This window comes from Siphateles boraxobius, unplaced genomic scaffold (assembly GCF_051911475.1).
Source record: "Siphateles boraxobius isolate OS27281-9 unplaced genomic scaffold, OSU_SipBor_1 65, whole genome shotgun sequence".
Lineage (NCBI taxonomy): Eukaryota > Metazoa > Chordata > Actinopteri > Cypriniformes > Leuciscidae > Siphateles > Siphateles boraxobius.
The window spans coordinates 11,339,820-11,357,352 of NW_027509192.1; the positions used below are offsets into that span (position 1 = coordinate 11,339,820).

General features: G+C 37.3%; 2 protein-coding genes across 3 annotated transcripts in view; both read left to right on the plus strand.

The window, feature by feature from the left end:
- Positions 1-1,573: 1,573 nt before the first annotated feature.
- cox5aa (cytochrome c oxidase subunit 5Aa) lies at positions 1,574-4,576 on the plus strand. The gene is made up of 5 exons (XM_077210967.1): positions 1,574-1,735; positions 2,742-2,858; positions 3,902-4,023; positions 4,188-4,316; positions 4,419-4,576. The coding sequence occupies exons 1-4, from the start codon at positions 1,663-1,665 to the stop codon at positions 4,299-4,301; spliced, it is 426 nt and encodes a 141-aa protein (XP_077067082.1). The 5' UTR covers positions 1,574-1,662; the 3' UTR covers positions 4,302-4,316; positions 4,419-4,576.
- Positions 4,577-5,588: 1,012 nt separating this feature from the next.
- The window catches only part of arid3b (AT-rich interactive domain 3B), a 36,511-nt gene continuing 24,566 nt past the window's right edge, over positions 5,589-17,533 (plus strand). The window contains exons 1-2 of one of the 2 annotated variants that reach the window (XM_077210974.1): positions 5,589-6,052; positions 7,664-8,344. In XM_077210974.1, coding sequence (XP_077067089.1) covers positions 6,017-6,052; positions 7,664-8,344 — 717 coding nt within the window. In that variant the 5' untranslated portion in view covers positions 5,589-6,016. Of the gene's footprint in view, positions 6,053-6,939; positions 7,057-7,663; positions 8,345-17,533 lie in introns of those variants that run through there. The other variant, XM_077210975.1, reaches the window with a different exon arrangement.

A 17,533-nucleotide genomic window follows, 5' to 3' on the forward strand; every position in this document is an offset into this window, starting at 1 on the left:
GACTTCAGTCATTATTCCTGCTTTTCACTTTAGAATACTGTTCCTAATTAGTCATTCCTTCTGAAAGATTCGGTAATACTTGAGTCATTCATTATAAGTGGGCTACGATGATCTTCAGGTTAGAATTAATTATACATTAATTCAAATTGATCACATTAATTATGAACCTGTATATACTTCTTAGTAATCCTCTGGGAGGTATGTAAGCTTAACTGGCGCTATTACTTACTAATTCGTTCATCAGAGTTTCTTGTAGTTCACCCAAAAATGAAAATTCTGTCATAATTTACTAACCCCTCAAGTTGTTCCAAACCTGTATGAATTTCTAACACTTTATTTTGATGCTCCCCCAACAGCAAGTACATGACCACTCATTCAACTAACCCTAATCCCTTACTAACACTAACCCTACAGTCTACTAATTCTCTGAGAGTTAGTTGACAGGTGCAGCGTTACTTATAGTCAACAGAATATTTAAAGGGGACCATCACAATAAAGTATAACGGAATTTCTCACTTCTGCTGAACACAAAAGAAGATATTTTGAAGTATGTCGGTAAACAAACAATTGATGGGCCCCATTGACTTCCGTAGTATTTTTTTCTTTACTTTGGAAAGTCAATGGGGTCCACAAACATGTTTGTTTCACATATTCTTCAAAATATCATCTTTCGAAATTCATACAGCTTTGGAACAACTTGAGGGTGAGTAAATGATTAGTTCATTTCTGGATGAACTATCCCTTTTGCTAATAGTTACTAGAATGTTAATATTGTGTGTAGTTATTATTCATTAATGACGGAACAGTGACCATCATTTTATTTCAATTTTAGTTATTTTGCTGCATCAAGTTAAAATAAATGTAGATAAGAGATGTTTCATTTGCAAATATATATATATATATATATATATATATATATATATATATATATATATATATATATATATACAGGTCCTTCTCAAAAAATTAGCATATTGTGATAAAGTTCATTATTTTCCATAATGTAATGATAAAAATTAAACTTTCATATATTTTAGATTCATTGCACACCAACTGAAATATTTCAGGTCTTTTATTGTTTTAATACTGATGATTTTGGCATACAGCTCATGAAAACCCAAAATTCATATGCTAATTTTTTGAGAAGGACCTATATATATATATATATATATATATATATGTAACAATAATGTTTTTATTTAGTTTTAACAATACCTTATGAAATGTAATACTGCCCCCTGGTGATGAGAACAACTATTTTGGTAACACAGATGCTTGATGCTGTATTTTAGCTGTATTATTTGATAATAATGCCATAATATAGCACAAAATAGATTACTAATGACGGCATATAATATCATTTAAATCATAAATATGTAATGAAAATTGCTTCTATATATATATGCAATAAATGCAGAATATTTGGCGTGGTGATTGTACACAGTATAGAAATGTATCTTTTGTCCTTCATGCTTTTTTATAATCCTCTTTAGCAAACCCCCCTCACTAGTCCATACGCTACTTTATTGCCAAAGATGTGCGCATGCGCAGTGACGCGACAGTCGCGTGTTAGCAGGTCGGGTATCTGAACTAGCCTCAGCAGCGCGAACCCGTGTATCGTTCTTCAAGTTCGAGCAGCGCTTGAGCCCGGTGATCCGCACAATGTTCAGAGCCGCCCTTCGAGTCTCAGTCTCCGGTGCTCGGAGTTTAACAAGGGCACGGCCACAATATACAGGTAAATGCAGATTTTGCCGTATTACTTATGACATATTTCATAGAAAAAACTACAATAAGAGGCAGAGTTAAATGAAACACCTTGAACGTAGCTTAGCATATGAGCTAACAGAAGCCGGTGCCTTGCTTGAAAGGTTATACCTTTTAGAGGTTATTATCACGCTCTCATTTATCGCTTTTATTAAAGCATTTCTATTTCATATTCGTGTTTTCCCTGTCATTTATTTAGTCCTGTAGATGTTTTCTCACAGTGTCCTTGTAATGACCCACTAGAGTGAGGCTTCGGCCCAGCGCGCGGAGGAAACGCCACACTCAAACCGAAAGCTTCCTAGATTGACACATTACTCTAAGCTATCGTTGAAACAGGAAGTCTAAAAGATAACTGCATTTTAAACACAGCAAACAAGCTGTGTGGTTTATACTTTTTGCTTTGTAGCAGTTTAATCATATAGTCAATGGCTACGTGCAAGACTTGCATTTTAAGATGAAGAATAACGTTGCGCAATACATTCACCTTGCGTCAGTGCAAACTGCACTTTAAATTAGCTACAATACATTGACCTCTGCGAACCCACACCTTAGATCATAATAGATGCAAGTATAGTATCATCAGAATATAGACCACATCATACAACATCTAGTTTGCATCTCATTTTTAGAATATCAGTTGGATTTATTGCCTGACAGTTTATTTAGCAAACAGTTAAGATTTAGCTTAAATCGTACTTCCCCATCGGACAAGGTAACATGGGTCAAACTAGAACTGGACCAGTTCCAGCTTGAACAAGGCCTGAATGCAAAATTCCACTCCACTATTCAGAGTTGTTCGCAATCATTGATACATAGACTAAATATTTAGAGCATTATTATGAGAATAATGGCCCTTTTACACCTACACCATTGACCATGACGGCAATGTTTTTATTGTTTGGATGTCATTCTCTAACTAACTTATTTAGTGTATCAAGTCTCTTCCGATCTGATCGTCTATGGTCTTTTACCCACAGCTTCGGTAGCTGCTCGTTCTTATTCCCATGGCAAACAGGAGACTGATGAAGAGTTTGATGCCCGCTGGGTCACTTACTTCAGCAAGCCGGACATCGATGCTTGGGAGCTGAGGAAAGGTGGGTGACTGAGGCGTTTTGACCTCATTGAATCAGCAGCTGTGCATTCAACTGCTGAGCTTGTAAAGCAAGGATTTACTCTCATAAATGTTTTTTAATGGCCTTACTTTCAATCTAAAATCCTCTTTTATTTGAATGCTGCTCTTTATGATTGCCGTATTTTAGAAAGTGAATTCCGTAGCAAGTTATGTCCCTGAAATGTTTTTGATGCTTGCTCCCCAATTTCCCCAATATATTTATATTTATATATATATTTATACACACACTCTCACAGTACCAATCTAAGGTTTGGAAACATTGACGTTTTTGAAAAGTCTCTTATGCTCATTTAATCAAATTTAATCAAAAACACAGAAAAAAAATAGTAATATTGTGAAATATAATTACAATTTAAAATAATGGTTTTCTGTTTGAATATACTTTCAAATGTAATTTATTCCAGTGATGTAAAGCTGTATTTTTCAGCATCATTACTCCAGACTTCAGTGTCACATGATCCTTCAGAAATCATTATAATATGCTGTATTTATTATCAATGTTGGAGACAGTTGTGCTGCTTAATATTTTTTATAACCTGTGATACTTTTTTTCAGGATTCTTTGATAAATATTAAATAAATGCTGTTCTTTTTTATGCACTACCATTTGGGGTCAGTAATTTCTTTTTCTTTTTTGAAAGAAATTAATACTTTTATTCAGCAAGGATGTGTTAAATTGATAAAAAGTGATAGTAAAGATGCTGTATCGCCCTGTAACTATACTATACCATTATACAAGTAGGTTTCCATAATTAAACATAAAAAATGGATCTATATTGTTACAGCCTGTAGTTTTTTTTTTCTTTTTAATGATTACAAACCTGTAAAGCTGGTTTAGTTTGATCCGTTGGTATAAAAAAATTAACGACCGTCTATTTATCTTTAACCTATAAAATCTTTGGAACAAGGAAGTGCAAGTTGTAAGGAAGACAATGTCAACAGAATGACACCCATCTGATGTCTGTGGAGTAAATGTCTGTCCTCTTTTCTTTTTTTTTCGCTTCAGGAATGAACACTTTGATCGGTTACGACTTGGTACCTGAGCCAAAGATTCTGGAGGCAGCCCTGAAAGCCTGTCGGAGGCTCGACGATTTAGCCAGTGCCATCCGCATTCTCGAGGCCGTCAAGGTCATTCAATCTCTCTGAACAACTGCAAAATACACCACCGTGACATTATTCACTTCATCTCTTGAAGCTGTTTAACGTGATTTTTCTGAAAATGAATACAAAAAAATATTTTTACAAATTTAAGTAAAATTGTACTTGTATTCATTACTTTTTCTTTTACACAGGACAAATCTGGCCCACACAAAGAGATCTACCCCTATGTTATCCAAGAGCTGTTGCCTACCCTCAGTGAGCTTGGTATCCCTACACCCGAGGAACTTGGCATTGACAAAGCATAGATGTCTGCGATTGTGGTGAGTATCAGCATGCATGATGTATTGTTCCTCTAAGTAAAGTGCAAGGTGTTTTCTTATTTGATTGAACATGTCCACTGTATCTTTTCTTTTCACCTACAGTTTTCCAGAGGACTGCTGCTCTTGTCTGGACCGAGTAGACCACTGTACTTGAAGTCATTGCCTCGTGTCATGGTGTTTGTGTTATATTTAATTGGCCTTTATTATGTTCTTTTGCTTGTAAAATATTGATGGACCTAATAAAGGGAGATTTATCTTTACTCAATCTTGTTGTGTTTATATCTGATGCCAGACTTTGCTCCAGACTTGCTGTATTAACTGTTGACTTAAAGAGACAGTTTGGCCAAAAATTAAAATTGTTGTTCCAAACCTGTATGAATTTCTTATGCTGACATTTTAAAGAATGTCAGTAACCAAACAGTTGTGACATTTACTTCCATAGTATGAAGGGAAAAATACTATGAAAGTCAATGGGGCCATCAACTGTTTGGTTATAAACATTCTTCAAAATATTATCTTTTATGTTCCACATAACAGAAACTCATACAGGTTTGGAACAACATGAGGGTAAGTAAATGACAATTTTCATTTCTGGGTGAACTATCCCTTTAAATGTAGTTTTGTTTGTTTATGTCTTTAAATAGTTATAATCAATCACAAAAGTGACAAATCTATCCACAAGTCGTTAAATGTTACTGATTTTTTAAATTTAATGAAAGCAACTTATTTCCGGTGAATGTGCAAGACTTCCGATTCATTAACCGCTATAGGTAAACTACTAGACGAATAACAAAGCGCAGTAAACGGTAAAACAATTTGCTTTTCAAACCAGTGTTTATTAATATCATATGATTATACATTTAAAATAATATATATATTTTTTTAAGTACCAGTTTCCAACAACAATTAGCGTAACGAAAAATTCGTACCTAAAATAACAGGAAGCGGCCGATACCGGAAGCCTCGCACATTCGAGGTAAACATAAACGCGCCCGCCCTTACGTTAAAAATAAGGTGGATAGTAAAATGTTTTTGACACCATAGACTATAATCATATAGTAAGCGTTATAGCAGTTTTGAATCAGTAGAGGGCGCAGCAGGTATGCTTTCAAGTTAAATCATATATCAAAAAGTCAAAATTACAATCAATAGTTGTGGTGTAGCCTATACTTAAAAGCCTTTTTTTTTATCGTACTTTTTCCATCGGAGAATTTTTACATTTGGTCTTCAATAAATAGTATGCTCAAACGTAGCTAAGCTGTGGTCAGAATTTCGAGTCTAAAATGAAAAATGACAGCCTAATATTAGATCCATGAAATAGCCATGTAAGTGTATGATAAATTTTGTGCTATAAATATTTTACTTGGCTGCTTGCATAGGGGAAACGTAAGAACGTGGTAACTTGTTGCACGAGCGAGTGGGGCGGGATTTAAATATGCGTGAATGTGCGGGGGGATTGGCTCCGGGTGGAGGAGGAAAAGTCGAGGGGACTGTGGGAGTCCCTGAGCGCGCAGTTCGGGAGGTGAGGTCAGGCGTTTCCCCTTTGGCTGGCCCCAGTGTCGAGTGTTTTTTCCCCTCCCTCTGCGAACACCGAGAGGTTTATTACCGTTTGATCAGAGGGGATATTAAACGTCCGGGTGGATGCACACGTACTCGGTGCGCTGAGCAAAACGCACAGTGGTTTATCTAGGAAAAGAGTGATGGTGGACAATTCCAGTAGCAGCAAAGCGCAAGTGGTGAGTTCCGTCCTGTTGGCACAGAGCCCTGTTGAATGTATTGATAAGCTACTGTAATATTTCATCAGCCGATCTCGAGCGAATTAAATATTGTATCATGTGTAGCCTACATTTAAGATTTTCTAACATAGTCGCAATGGATCAACATGGATTTAAATTACCTTCTTGTGAGTGATCAAGCTATTAAATGTAGCGAAAATCCACATTGTACACGTCATGATATCAGGATTTTTTTTTTGATGATACTACTCGTGCTGTTTATTTGTTTTTAAAGTTTCAGTTCGCGCGCTGCCGTATTCGAATTCGTCAAAAACATCTCTGTTTGTTTCCATTAGAACGCGATACTTTGTTGCGTCGTGTGTTCGTTCTCTCTTTTAATAGCTTAATTGTTTTTGGAAGAGCGCCATACTTTTTGGCAGCCATGATTCGACTTTGCTCTGAATATCTTCTGTAACTGCGCGCACTTATCAAACTATGCTTTAATTAGTTATAAAGTAAAAGCATAACTCGACTGGATTTGGCTAAATATTAATTATTTAACAAAGTGTAAAGCGAGACGCTGTTTTAGCCGGACATCCGGTCGTTCCACAATCCAGACTGATCGCCTGTATTGGGGGGGGTCAAAGGTAGGTTGGCCTACTGGGCGATAGGCGAGCTGCGGAATGCGACTTTAATCCTTTTGTGACATGAAAACTGTTAACACTTATTAAAATTCTTGTAAATATTAATTCGAAATTTCGAAGGCTGACCGGGCCACGTTCGTTGTGAAGATTTACTTAAAACCTATTTGTTCCGTTTAAATTACATTAATTTGAATTCATTATTATTGTTGTTTGTGCTTATTTGTTTACCCATTTTTGTGAATCGAATTCCCCGTTTACGGCTCTTACTGCGTTTCTATTAAGCAAATACTGTTAATTCGAATTAAAAGAATTGGAGTTGCAAAAAAAAGTAGAATGTGATTGTTTACAAATTAGTTGTGTTACGTGACTGAACGTTTGAAAGTGAGTTATTCAGTTGTTTATTATTATATATTTGAGGGAAATTTTTATTATGAACTACAGTACAGGTCAAAAGTTTGGAAACATAACTATTTTTAATGTTTTTGAAAGAATCCTCTAATGCTCATCAAGCCTGCATTTATTTGATAAAAATACAGAAAAAACAGTAATATTGTGAAATATTATTACAATTTAAAATAATGGTTTTCTATTTGAATATACTTTCAAATATAAGTTATTTCTGGGATGCAAAGCTGAATTATCATCAGCAATTACTCCAGACTTCAGTGTCACATGATTCTTCAGAAATCAGTCTAATATGCTGATTTATTATCAATTTTGGAAACAGTTGTGCTGCTTAATTTTTCTGTGCAATCTGTGATACTTTTTTCAGGATTCATTGATGAACAAAAAATTACAGCGTTTATTTAAAATAGAAATCTTTTGTATAGTTTATATATATATATATATATATATATATATATATATATATATATAATTATTTTTATTTTTTTCCTCCGGGTGAAAAAACAACATATCATGAAATTGACTTAAAGAATTTATGTACAGAGTGAATGTATTTACTTATTTTCTTCTGTCCACAATCCAGCCCAGCTTGTCTCAAGACAGCAGTCTGGCTAGTGCATTTTCCCAGGCGGCTTTCGGAAGTGCGGCTGGTGTCAAACTGGAGGCAGTTATGGAGCAGCTCCAGAGACAACAACAAGCTAAACTGGAGATGGAGCGCAAGGAGAGACAATTCAGGGAAGCCCACATTCTGTACGCCCAACAGCTGGCTGCACAGCAAGCCATCATGGCCTCCGCTAGGGCCCAGGGCACCCCATTAACCCCTGATTTTTACAGCAAAAACTCCAGAGACAGAGCGCTGAAAGGCGACCAGGGGCCTCCAGCTGCCAGGGGGCCCATGAAAACCAGCTCTGACCTAGTACACGAGGAGGACGCCGCTGATGAGATGGACAGGGGAAGAGGCTCCGAGGGGGACGAAGAGGACGATGATGAGATGATGATGGATGGAGAAGACGGCAGTGAAGAAGAGGAAAGCGAAGGGTTGGAGTTCCTCAGGAGGCAAAGCCTTGCTCTTCAGCAAGCGGCTGTTGGAGTCCCTCCATATCCGTACGCCGTCTACGCCGCCTCGCCCTCCGCTGCTAAAAAACGTGCCCTGTCACCAACCACTAAGGTGAAAGATGAACCCGAAGACTCCCTCAACGACCAACAATCGTTCAACACCCCAAACGGGCTGGGAGATTGGAGCCTCGATGACTCATTCAAACAGGTTTGCGTTTATATTTCTATCTTGTCATTGTGTTCTCTACCACTCTATCACCATTGACCTACAAAAGCAGCCATACAGCATATTTTCATTCAACAGATCATAAGATGAATTGTAAAGAGTCTTTACATGTTCAAAAACTGTGAAACCACTAAAATCAACTGCAATGTTGTAAGCTCTGAATCGGACATTTAATCAAGTTTTCTTGAGCACATCAGGAATTTGTGTTCTAAAAATGCACAAAAGAATTTGGTTGTTACTTAGAGGTAAGGTTTTAGTGAAAGATTATAGTGGCATACAACTTCATAAAACACTGTTGAGGGTAATCTAGAGGGGAGATTTTCACAAAATCTGTCAAAATCATGTCAGAAGAAATACATTTTTGTTTGTTTGTTGTAAAAAAAGTCTAGATTTTCTGAATTTTTATTGCCATAATGTTATTAACTAAAGTTATAAACAATTGGTTGTACTTTGGTATACTGCCCTTAATTTATGCTAATTTTAATAAAATTTAAGCGATAATGGAATCATCGATGGAAATATTAAAAGGAAATATCAAATGCATTATGGTAATGAGAATTAAGAGATTCAATTCCAATTCCAGAACGCAAAAGGAACATGCATTCTCCCAAAAGTGTACCAAACAAATTGTCCCTCTTTTTTCTCTTCTTGTTGCATTCTCCTTCTTTCTGAAGCTATTGTCTTCCTCTTCCCTTATCGTCAATAGTGTCCTGCTGTGAGCCAAGCTGTACCCTCAGACATGGTCCTTCGACTCTGTCAGTTAATTTCTCCGTTTGTTCAGCCCGAGTCTTTAGGGAATTCTGTCCTGACATAAGGCTTTTGTCCCTGGATATCCCTGAAGTGTGGCGTTCTGGCAGGCGGCCCAACAGGAGACCGCTTTGCTTTCATTCTCTCTCACTTCTTGCCGTCTCACTTTCCTCTGTCATTCCCCCTACCGCTGGTGTTTCTTGAGAACAAGCTCTTGGCAGTAATGCTGTCTTGGCCTGTGACCAGAGAGGCACGCTGTCAAGTTGCAATACAAGAGGGAGAATGTTAGAGAATGCGCATGCTTTTGGAGAGCCGCCCTGACAGGTAACACGTGTAGATTTTGCAGGATTTAAATCTTCTAGAGTGAACAATTGCATTTGGGACACAGTGCATTTAAAGAGATTATTCATCAGAAATAAAAGAAATTTGGATGTCATTTACTCACCCTCATGTTGTTCCAAACCTATGATAAAACACATAAGAGTGTATTTTGAGAAATGTCTTTTTGCCCATACAATGAAAGTCAATGGGGTCCAAAGTTGGACATTGGACATTCTTCAAAATATCCTTTTGTGTTCCACAGAAGAAAGTAAGTCATACAGGTTTGGAACTACATGAAACGACTTTGGCATTTTCATGTTTGTGTGATGTCATTTTCGTAAACGCAATTTCATGCTTTTAAAGCACTCGCGTCAATCATGATAGGATGAAGCCGTCTTTAAGAAGACTGTCTAGGTAGGTTTAATATGGAGTGAGACATTTCCCTGTAGTGCTGTCATCCATTTTAGTGGCCTCAGGTCTGAGCTCTTTGTTTGCTCAGCTGTGCTTGAGTGATCGATCAATCAGGGAAAAATGGATTGCTCTAATTTCAAATGCTCACTCTCATGGCTTCTTGAGCCCTTGATATTTGCATACTTTCACTCAAAGCCCATTTACCCTTCTTAATTATACTACGTTGAATAACTCATATATATGTATATATATCGAAATCCCTAAAGCAGCATTTAATAGTAGTACATCCATTTTAATTCTGTAAGTGTTGCCATCTTTGATGTTATGACCGTGTTTTTACGCTAAACATCTAACATGGTTTTATTGACAGTTACTGACATCAAGCATGTTCAAAACGGTTTTATTTGCGTTACATCAGTAACAACAAGCACAAGTTGGGAAAACTATGGTGATGGTTGGGAAGATAGTGTGTTGACAGGCAGGTCTGTGATGTTTTCATCACACCCATGTCATTATATATGTATTTATAGAGGGTAGTGGTCTGAGGGCTTGTATACTGCTTTTCAAATATAGGCTTGTTCACGTGTATAGGAAACAATAGGAGATTCAGTGCCCTGAAAAGGCTGATGGTTGGACTTATACCTCATTACTAAGAGGGAAGGGTTTAGTGAATGAGCTTAATAGAGTCACTTCATGTATAGTGCATTTTTAAGGGTGGGGTTTTCACAAAGAAATCTGCCAAGAAAATGTCCAGGTCACTCCAAAATCAAAAGTTAGCATCCAGGAAATAATTGTTTTTTCTTTAATAATATTTAGGCTCTTTTAACAACCATTACGATTTTCTGCATTATTACACTATTTCATTAGTTCTCCCTAAATTCTAAATACTGTAATGCATAAAGAAAACTTGTTTTTGTATTTTCATTACAGTAATGTAAATAATTGAATATTTGTAAAATTTAATATTGAATTAAAATATTTAAAAATGATGGTAATATTTTTTATATCACCCTTAATTTATGCCAATGAAACTTTTTTTGAAAAATACTGATTTGTGGTAATGAGAATTACCAATAAAAAAATGGAAATGGTGAAATGTCAAATGCATTACGGTAATGAGAATTAGGGGGTAAAATGTGCCTAATTGTCCTAAAAAACAATTGTTGATCCTACATGTGTTTTAAGTATATATTCTAATAATCAAGTATAAATTCTTTTTTGATCGATACGTTTTTGAGATGACCCAGACATTAGTATTTTGGTCAAATTTTAATGCACACAAAAAAAGAGCAAAACGCTTATTAAATAAGACCTGTTTTGGAGCTTGAGGGGTTCAATCCCACCCCCACCCTCTTTTTTTTGGTCCCACTCGTCTTTATTTCTGTCCTTTAGTATTTAATGATGCTCTCCGTGGTAACAGTATCAGATTGCATGGTGGGATGGGGGGGGGGGGGGGGGGGGTGTGAAGAAACTGGTTTGATGGCACTGACTACACAAAAGAGAACAGATGCCACAAATGGCATTTTTAAATGAGGGTGGGGGGTTGTCTTTTTGAAGCTTTTCACACTTAAATGGTTAAGCCTTAGTCAATCAGTAAACACCTTTAATAAAAGCGCAGTAATCGGGTGTAAAGTTGGCGGTAGCGTTTACTCATAATCTTAGCAAACGGGGGAGTTAATTGGCAGTTTGTAGATAAAGGAAGTTCACGCCAGCTTTGTTTAATATCTCCAAGGGGAAGGACTTTGCAGGTTTTTCAGGGGATGTTACTATCGTAATTTCTGCTTCCTGTGCTTTGTTGTTGCTGATTTGTTTTTCAGGTTTACTAGCGTTGAATTCAATAAATCATCTCCAAGTCAGTGAGGGGGTCAAATGGTTGCCATTAAACTTTTCATTGAACACATGGCTGAGGCTAGTCCAGATAGCTCGGCGCCCTTTAAACCTAGCGTTTTTAGCGGTAGCTGACACAATGCCCCTTTAAGGGAGCTCGGCATGGTAATCTTGGGTGATTAATGGAGTTTTAATCAGGCTCAGTTGACGTCGGAGCGCGCATGTGCCTTGAGTTACGGCCTCCCATTTGGTGAGTATGATGACCATATCAAAGGCATCGGGTCAATAGAAACACCCCCACTACTTTGATTCTGCGTTTGTCAGGAGAAATATATGGCAGCAATTAGCAAAATCTTTTTAACCAAGTACCTGTTTATTATTTTAGGGGCCGAAATATTCACTCCAAGTCTTACTGTGAAGCTGCCAATTGCATTTTTGCTACCCAACATGGACTGGGATACATTGTCTTCCTTGGGGTTACTATGGTAAAAGTGATGTGTATGGATAAACAAAAAGACAGCAGTGCTTTAGATTGCACACTCTTGACGTTTTCCCTTCCCCCAAGGGTGTTTCTAAACGAACAACAGGAAATTTGTCCTTGGGTTCGAGGGACAATCTTGTTTGTCGAACTGTTGCATTATTTAACTGTCAGCGTCACCTTGACAACATGTCACCCCCATTCTAGCGATATAACCCAGCCGGTTGCAATCAATTCTTATTATATTGCTGTCGCAGTGGAATCATTTTCCATATAAATTATCAATGACCTGATGGCCTCACATTTGTACGTTCCCTCTAAAAGTTAGCACGTACATCTGGAGTACATTATTAGCACGTTGTAGCTTATTTCTCTAACGCGTTACGAGCATTAATGCGCTCGCGAGGTCTGCCAGTCTTACTCTGGTAGCTTTGACTGCGCTCGCGGTCCATCTTGATGGAGAAGTTTCAGTTGAACGGCCCTCCTGGGTCCTATGATGATGTGATCGCTGGCGTCAGCTCGAAGTGCAGCCCATCTGTGTGATAGATCAGCGGCGATTCAATTAGCCCTCAACAATATCAGCCCGATTCCGTGATAAAACACGGTTTATTTGAGTTGTCAGATGGATGTTTTATAGCTGTGTTTTGGTGCCATTTCACCCTTCCCGTTCCAGTGTGAAGTATCTGGTAGGGTGGTAACTCTAACCCTTGAATAGGAGGCATTTGATAGTAAAAATCTTTAAAGGCCAGAGGCAAGAATGTGAGTGTAGTGAGGGTCTGGTGTCTGCGTCTAGTTTGTCCAGCCCCACCCAGAGGAAACATTCCAAGTGGAATTAGAGTTTCTTTTCTTCAAATGGTGAGAATTCCCATTAGGGGCCTATGCATAAAGGGAGAATAGAGGGAGTGTCTTTGTCGCAGCCGTCCTATGATTTGTGACCTTTTCTAGTCCATTTCACCAAGTGTAACAGAAGCAAGTAATGGAGGGGGGAATGGTAATCAACCAGAAAGGTGTATGGTGAAGGGAGGGTGTGTTTTCTTATTTGTCCGTCCATTTCCTTTCCCTCTTAACAAGTATAGAATGTTTGTCCCCAACCCCCCTCAAAACATGTCCCAACTCGCCAGAGGTTCGTTCTAGCCAAAAGCAGCTTAGGACTTTATCATAACATAGTATCTATTTATCAGTGTGACTAGAATGTGGAATTTTAAGCACACCTAGGAAGTGCTAAAGAAATGCATACCTTCGTAAAAGTTTTGTCGGACTGGCATAGGTGTTTTTGCTTAAAATTGTTTCCCAGTGGGGTTAAAAGTAAGGTTTTTGTGTCAGATGAAAACTGTTTATATGGGTTAAAAGTACATTTTGGTTTATATTACAAAATAGCTCTTTTTGATTAAAAAAAAGACAAAAGAGCAATTTTCTATTTATTTCTTCTACTTATCATTATTATTATTATTATCTTATGTAATTTACCTTTTATATGGATGTGTTTTGCAGATGTAGACATGATGCAAGAATTGCAAAGTATTATAAACAGTAAATGCAAATATCAGGGTTATATTTCAGGGTTCAGAACATGAATGATATTTGCATTTACGGTTTATAATACTTTGCAATTCTTGCATCATGTCGACATCTGCAAAACACATTCATTAATTTAGTCAAATGGGACTAACAACTTGATCCCAACACTATAGATGCAGTCCACCTTTTTCAAAAGAAGTTATTTAAAAAGAAAGTTAACTTACATTTTTAACCAAAAAAAAAGAGAAAAACAAAACATCCTTTGGTTTTAGCACAAATAGATAAAATTATGTTTTAAAAATGATGTTTTTAAATTCTTGACCTTGGTTCCACAGACAAGGCTTAAAACTACTCCCAGACTAAGATGTCTAAACAGTTTTAACTAAAAGAAACGTGCCCTGACATATCTTAAAACATCTCAAGATGTACACCAGTAATGTTTTTTCTAAGACCCATTTATAAAAGCTACTTAGATCTCCAAATTGAACTATGACCTAATCCTGGCTTAATCCAAGCCTGGTCTGTGAAACCAGGCCTTAAAGTTAGTAGAAGAGCCACTGAGGATGGGTAAGCTTCTGGGATATGATGTCCTCCTTCAGTTCCTTCCTTTACAAATTTCCAAAGGGCATAAAACTGTGATTGGACCATGGTGGACAGAAATGTTCACACCTGTGTCCATTTGTGTGAAAGGCCATCTCTTTTCTCATGTAGTAGCACCCAGTCAGGACAAAGATAATGGATGTGAACTCTGCCTCAGGCCTTTGCAGGATGTTCAAGGATTTGGACAAGCAGTTACAGGCCCTGGCTTTGGGCCTTTTGTCTCTCTTTTCGGCTCTTGTCAACTATGTGCCATTTGTATTTTTCAAAGGACTATATCAGCAATAAGGCCTAATAAAGCTGCTTTGTTTTTGTTTTTTACCCCTCCTCCTTTTATAGTAAACTTTACGTTTTGTTTTCCAATGCCCTTGCATACTTAACACTGCATATTTTACAGACTTTTCACCATATTTTTTCCACGTCATCTTACTCTGGGATACTGGACCACCTTAAAATATTGTTTACCATTGTGCTGCATACAGCAACGAATTGATTATAATGGATCCATTACAAATTCCCAGGGATAGGTGTGCCAAATCTACTCCCTCCCCCGGCCTCCCCGGCCTCTATTGCTCCTGGCACAGCAAGGAGCCGAATAAGGGATACTGTGACTTTTGGCAGTGGGGAAGCAGTTATTTGATTTGGATTAAAAGATCCAGGCCATCCCCCATGGTGCTGCTCTCTGCTGTTGCCCATGGAGCAGCTGCAGCGGTGACATAAATTCAGTCAGAGAAAGTTTCCCTGATCTATGTCTTTGTCTTTTATTAAATGATCATTGTAAAGTTCAGTTATTTCCCTTTTTATTTTCGTTTTGCATCTTGTTTTTATTTTGGGAAATTTATCAGCTATTTATTTATTTTTGGAACTTTCTTTGGTTTATTTATTTATTGTTTTATTTTTTGTTTTTATTTGAATCGCCAAATTTCTTTATATAGCACTTTTTACAATACACATTGTTTCAAAGCACCTTTACAGAAAATCATGATGTTAATGTTTATAATATCTTAATATTTTCATGCCGTAGTCTCATTTAGCAGATTAGAGCTGGAACTGTACAGTCAATCGAGTAGTTGACATTTGCTATATAGTAAATCTCGCCCTATGTGGGTATTGTGTATGGAAACAAGTAAAGTTGTGCATACTTGACTATCTTACTTTATATAAAGAGCTGGGCAATAATATAGTTACATTTTGTGACAAAATAATAATAAAAAGGCTATATTTTGGTTCGTTTTTGTTATTTTTAACTTATTTGGGTCATTTACTTTTTTATATTATAATTTTTTTTATTCTTAATAAATTATTCTTTTATGAAAATAAAACTGCCTACTTACGTGCCTCTGTCTCTTCTCATTTATTTATTTATTTTTAATATATTTTGTGTGTTATTTTGATAACTGCTTTTTTTTCTTGTTTTTTTTTTATTCGGTTCAGTTTTATTTTTTTATTTTGGAAACTTGAGTGCCTTTCTTTTTTCCCTATTTATTTAATATTTTTATTGGGTTTTTTTTGTTTGTTTTGGAAACATAACCATACCACAGATCAGTTGTATATGGCTTCATGTTGCACTGTTACTCAGCTAATGTGAAAGACCTACATTTAAACTGGATTCATGTGATGCATCAAAACCAAACTATAATCAACTAACCTGTCTACTCTGGAACTTCATATACAATATAGCAGAATATCTATGCCATCATAAAGCCCAACCCTATTGTAAAATAATGGTTTAAGAAAGAAAATCAAACAGCTTAACTGCCTCAACTTCATGTTGACTCACGGTGAGTGCTAAAGACAAAATTGTCCCTCACAGCATGATCTCTGATTTATCAAAATACAATTACCACCCATTCCTATCAGCATACTGGTATATTTGCATTAACACCCAGAGAGGTCTGCTTGATAGGGGAGGTTACCGTTTCATCTCAGTTGAACAGTCCCGTCTAGGTGTTGATAGCACTTTGGGAAGCCCATTCTGCTATAGCATTACTGCCTGTTGACTTAATGTCTCTCACCACACTGGTTTCTCTATGGTAGACTGTATTCACATTAGAAGATCTTCGCTTGAGCCCTTCTGTTAGGATGTCACTTATCTATAAGACTCATGCTGTGGTTTCCACCCACATTAATGTTGGTGTTGTTGTTTTTTACTAAAATCAAATGGGAAAAGATTTTCATGAGCTAGAGCCTTATGTTCCTAGTAGAGACAATTGAATTTTGTGTTTTTCCCTTCAGCCCAAGTAATTATTTGCCGCATTCAGATGTGACAAACACTGGACAGCACCATGTGTTTGTTCCTTCTACTCAAGTCATTATTTGCCTGGGTCAGCTAGTGTAGTGGTTTCTGTTGAATTAATATGGGGGAAGGGGCTTACATTTCCTTTGGGTGACCCAGATGGTCATCTGCTTCTTCTCTTCTCAGCTAATTTGGATACTAGCCAATCAGTTCTCCCTTAATATGATTAGTAAGGCCAAAGCTTGACCTGTAAGCCTGATAACAGCTTGCACAGTTCGTAAATGTCTTCAATGTAGGATTATGTTTTGCATTCGGATCTCGTGTCGATGCCATTTGGCGTGGCATGTGCACCTGACAAAATTTGTTGAGGTCTGCGAAGCCTGAGATTTCTTGTACTCCTTTTATATTGGAATTCAATTTACAAGTGCTTGTCATTTTCAGATCCCCTCAAAGTAATACAGTAGATACTCTAATTTCTCTACTAATCTTTTATATATAAAATAAATATGGGGTCTGTGAAGTTTGAGATTTCTCGTAATCCTTTTATAATTATACAAGCGGTTGTTTTCAGATTCCCTCAAGGTTATACAGTAGATGGTCATTCACTTGACACATCACAATAGCACACAGCATGGATGCCCACCGCTGTTGATCGACTTGATTCCCTACCGGGTTCCCGGCCGCTCTTGGGCCCAGCTGGTGTGTATTTGCTGTAAACGTGAAGAGGGCCAGGCTGTAGACTGCTCTCTTCCCCAGCTGTGATTCACTTAGCATATTAAAGAGTGGGGTGGTGGATGAGTCCTGTAAACTGCTTTATTGCCACTCTGCCTTTTCCTTTCAGACTTTGTGTAAATGAATACTGGAGCCACAGTGGATAACTTGTAATCAAGAACAGGGCATGTCCACAGAGGGACTATTAGATTTTATAACGGTTTTGTGGTCATGGCTCCTGGGTAACAACGGTTACGTGGCGCTAAATCTAATTGCCTTCAAGTATATGAGCTAAAAAGATTGCATCAGTGTTAATACTAGAGAT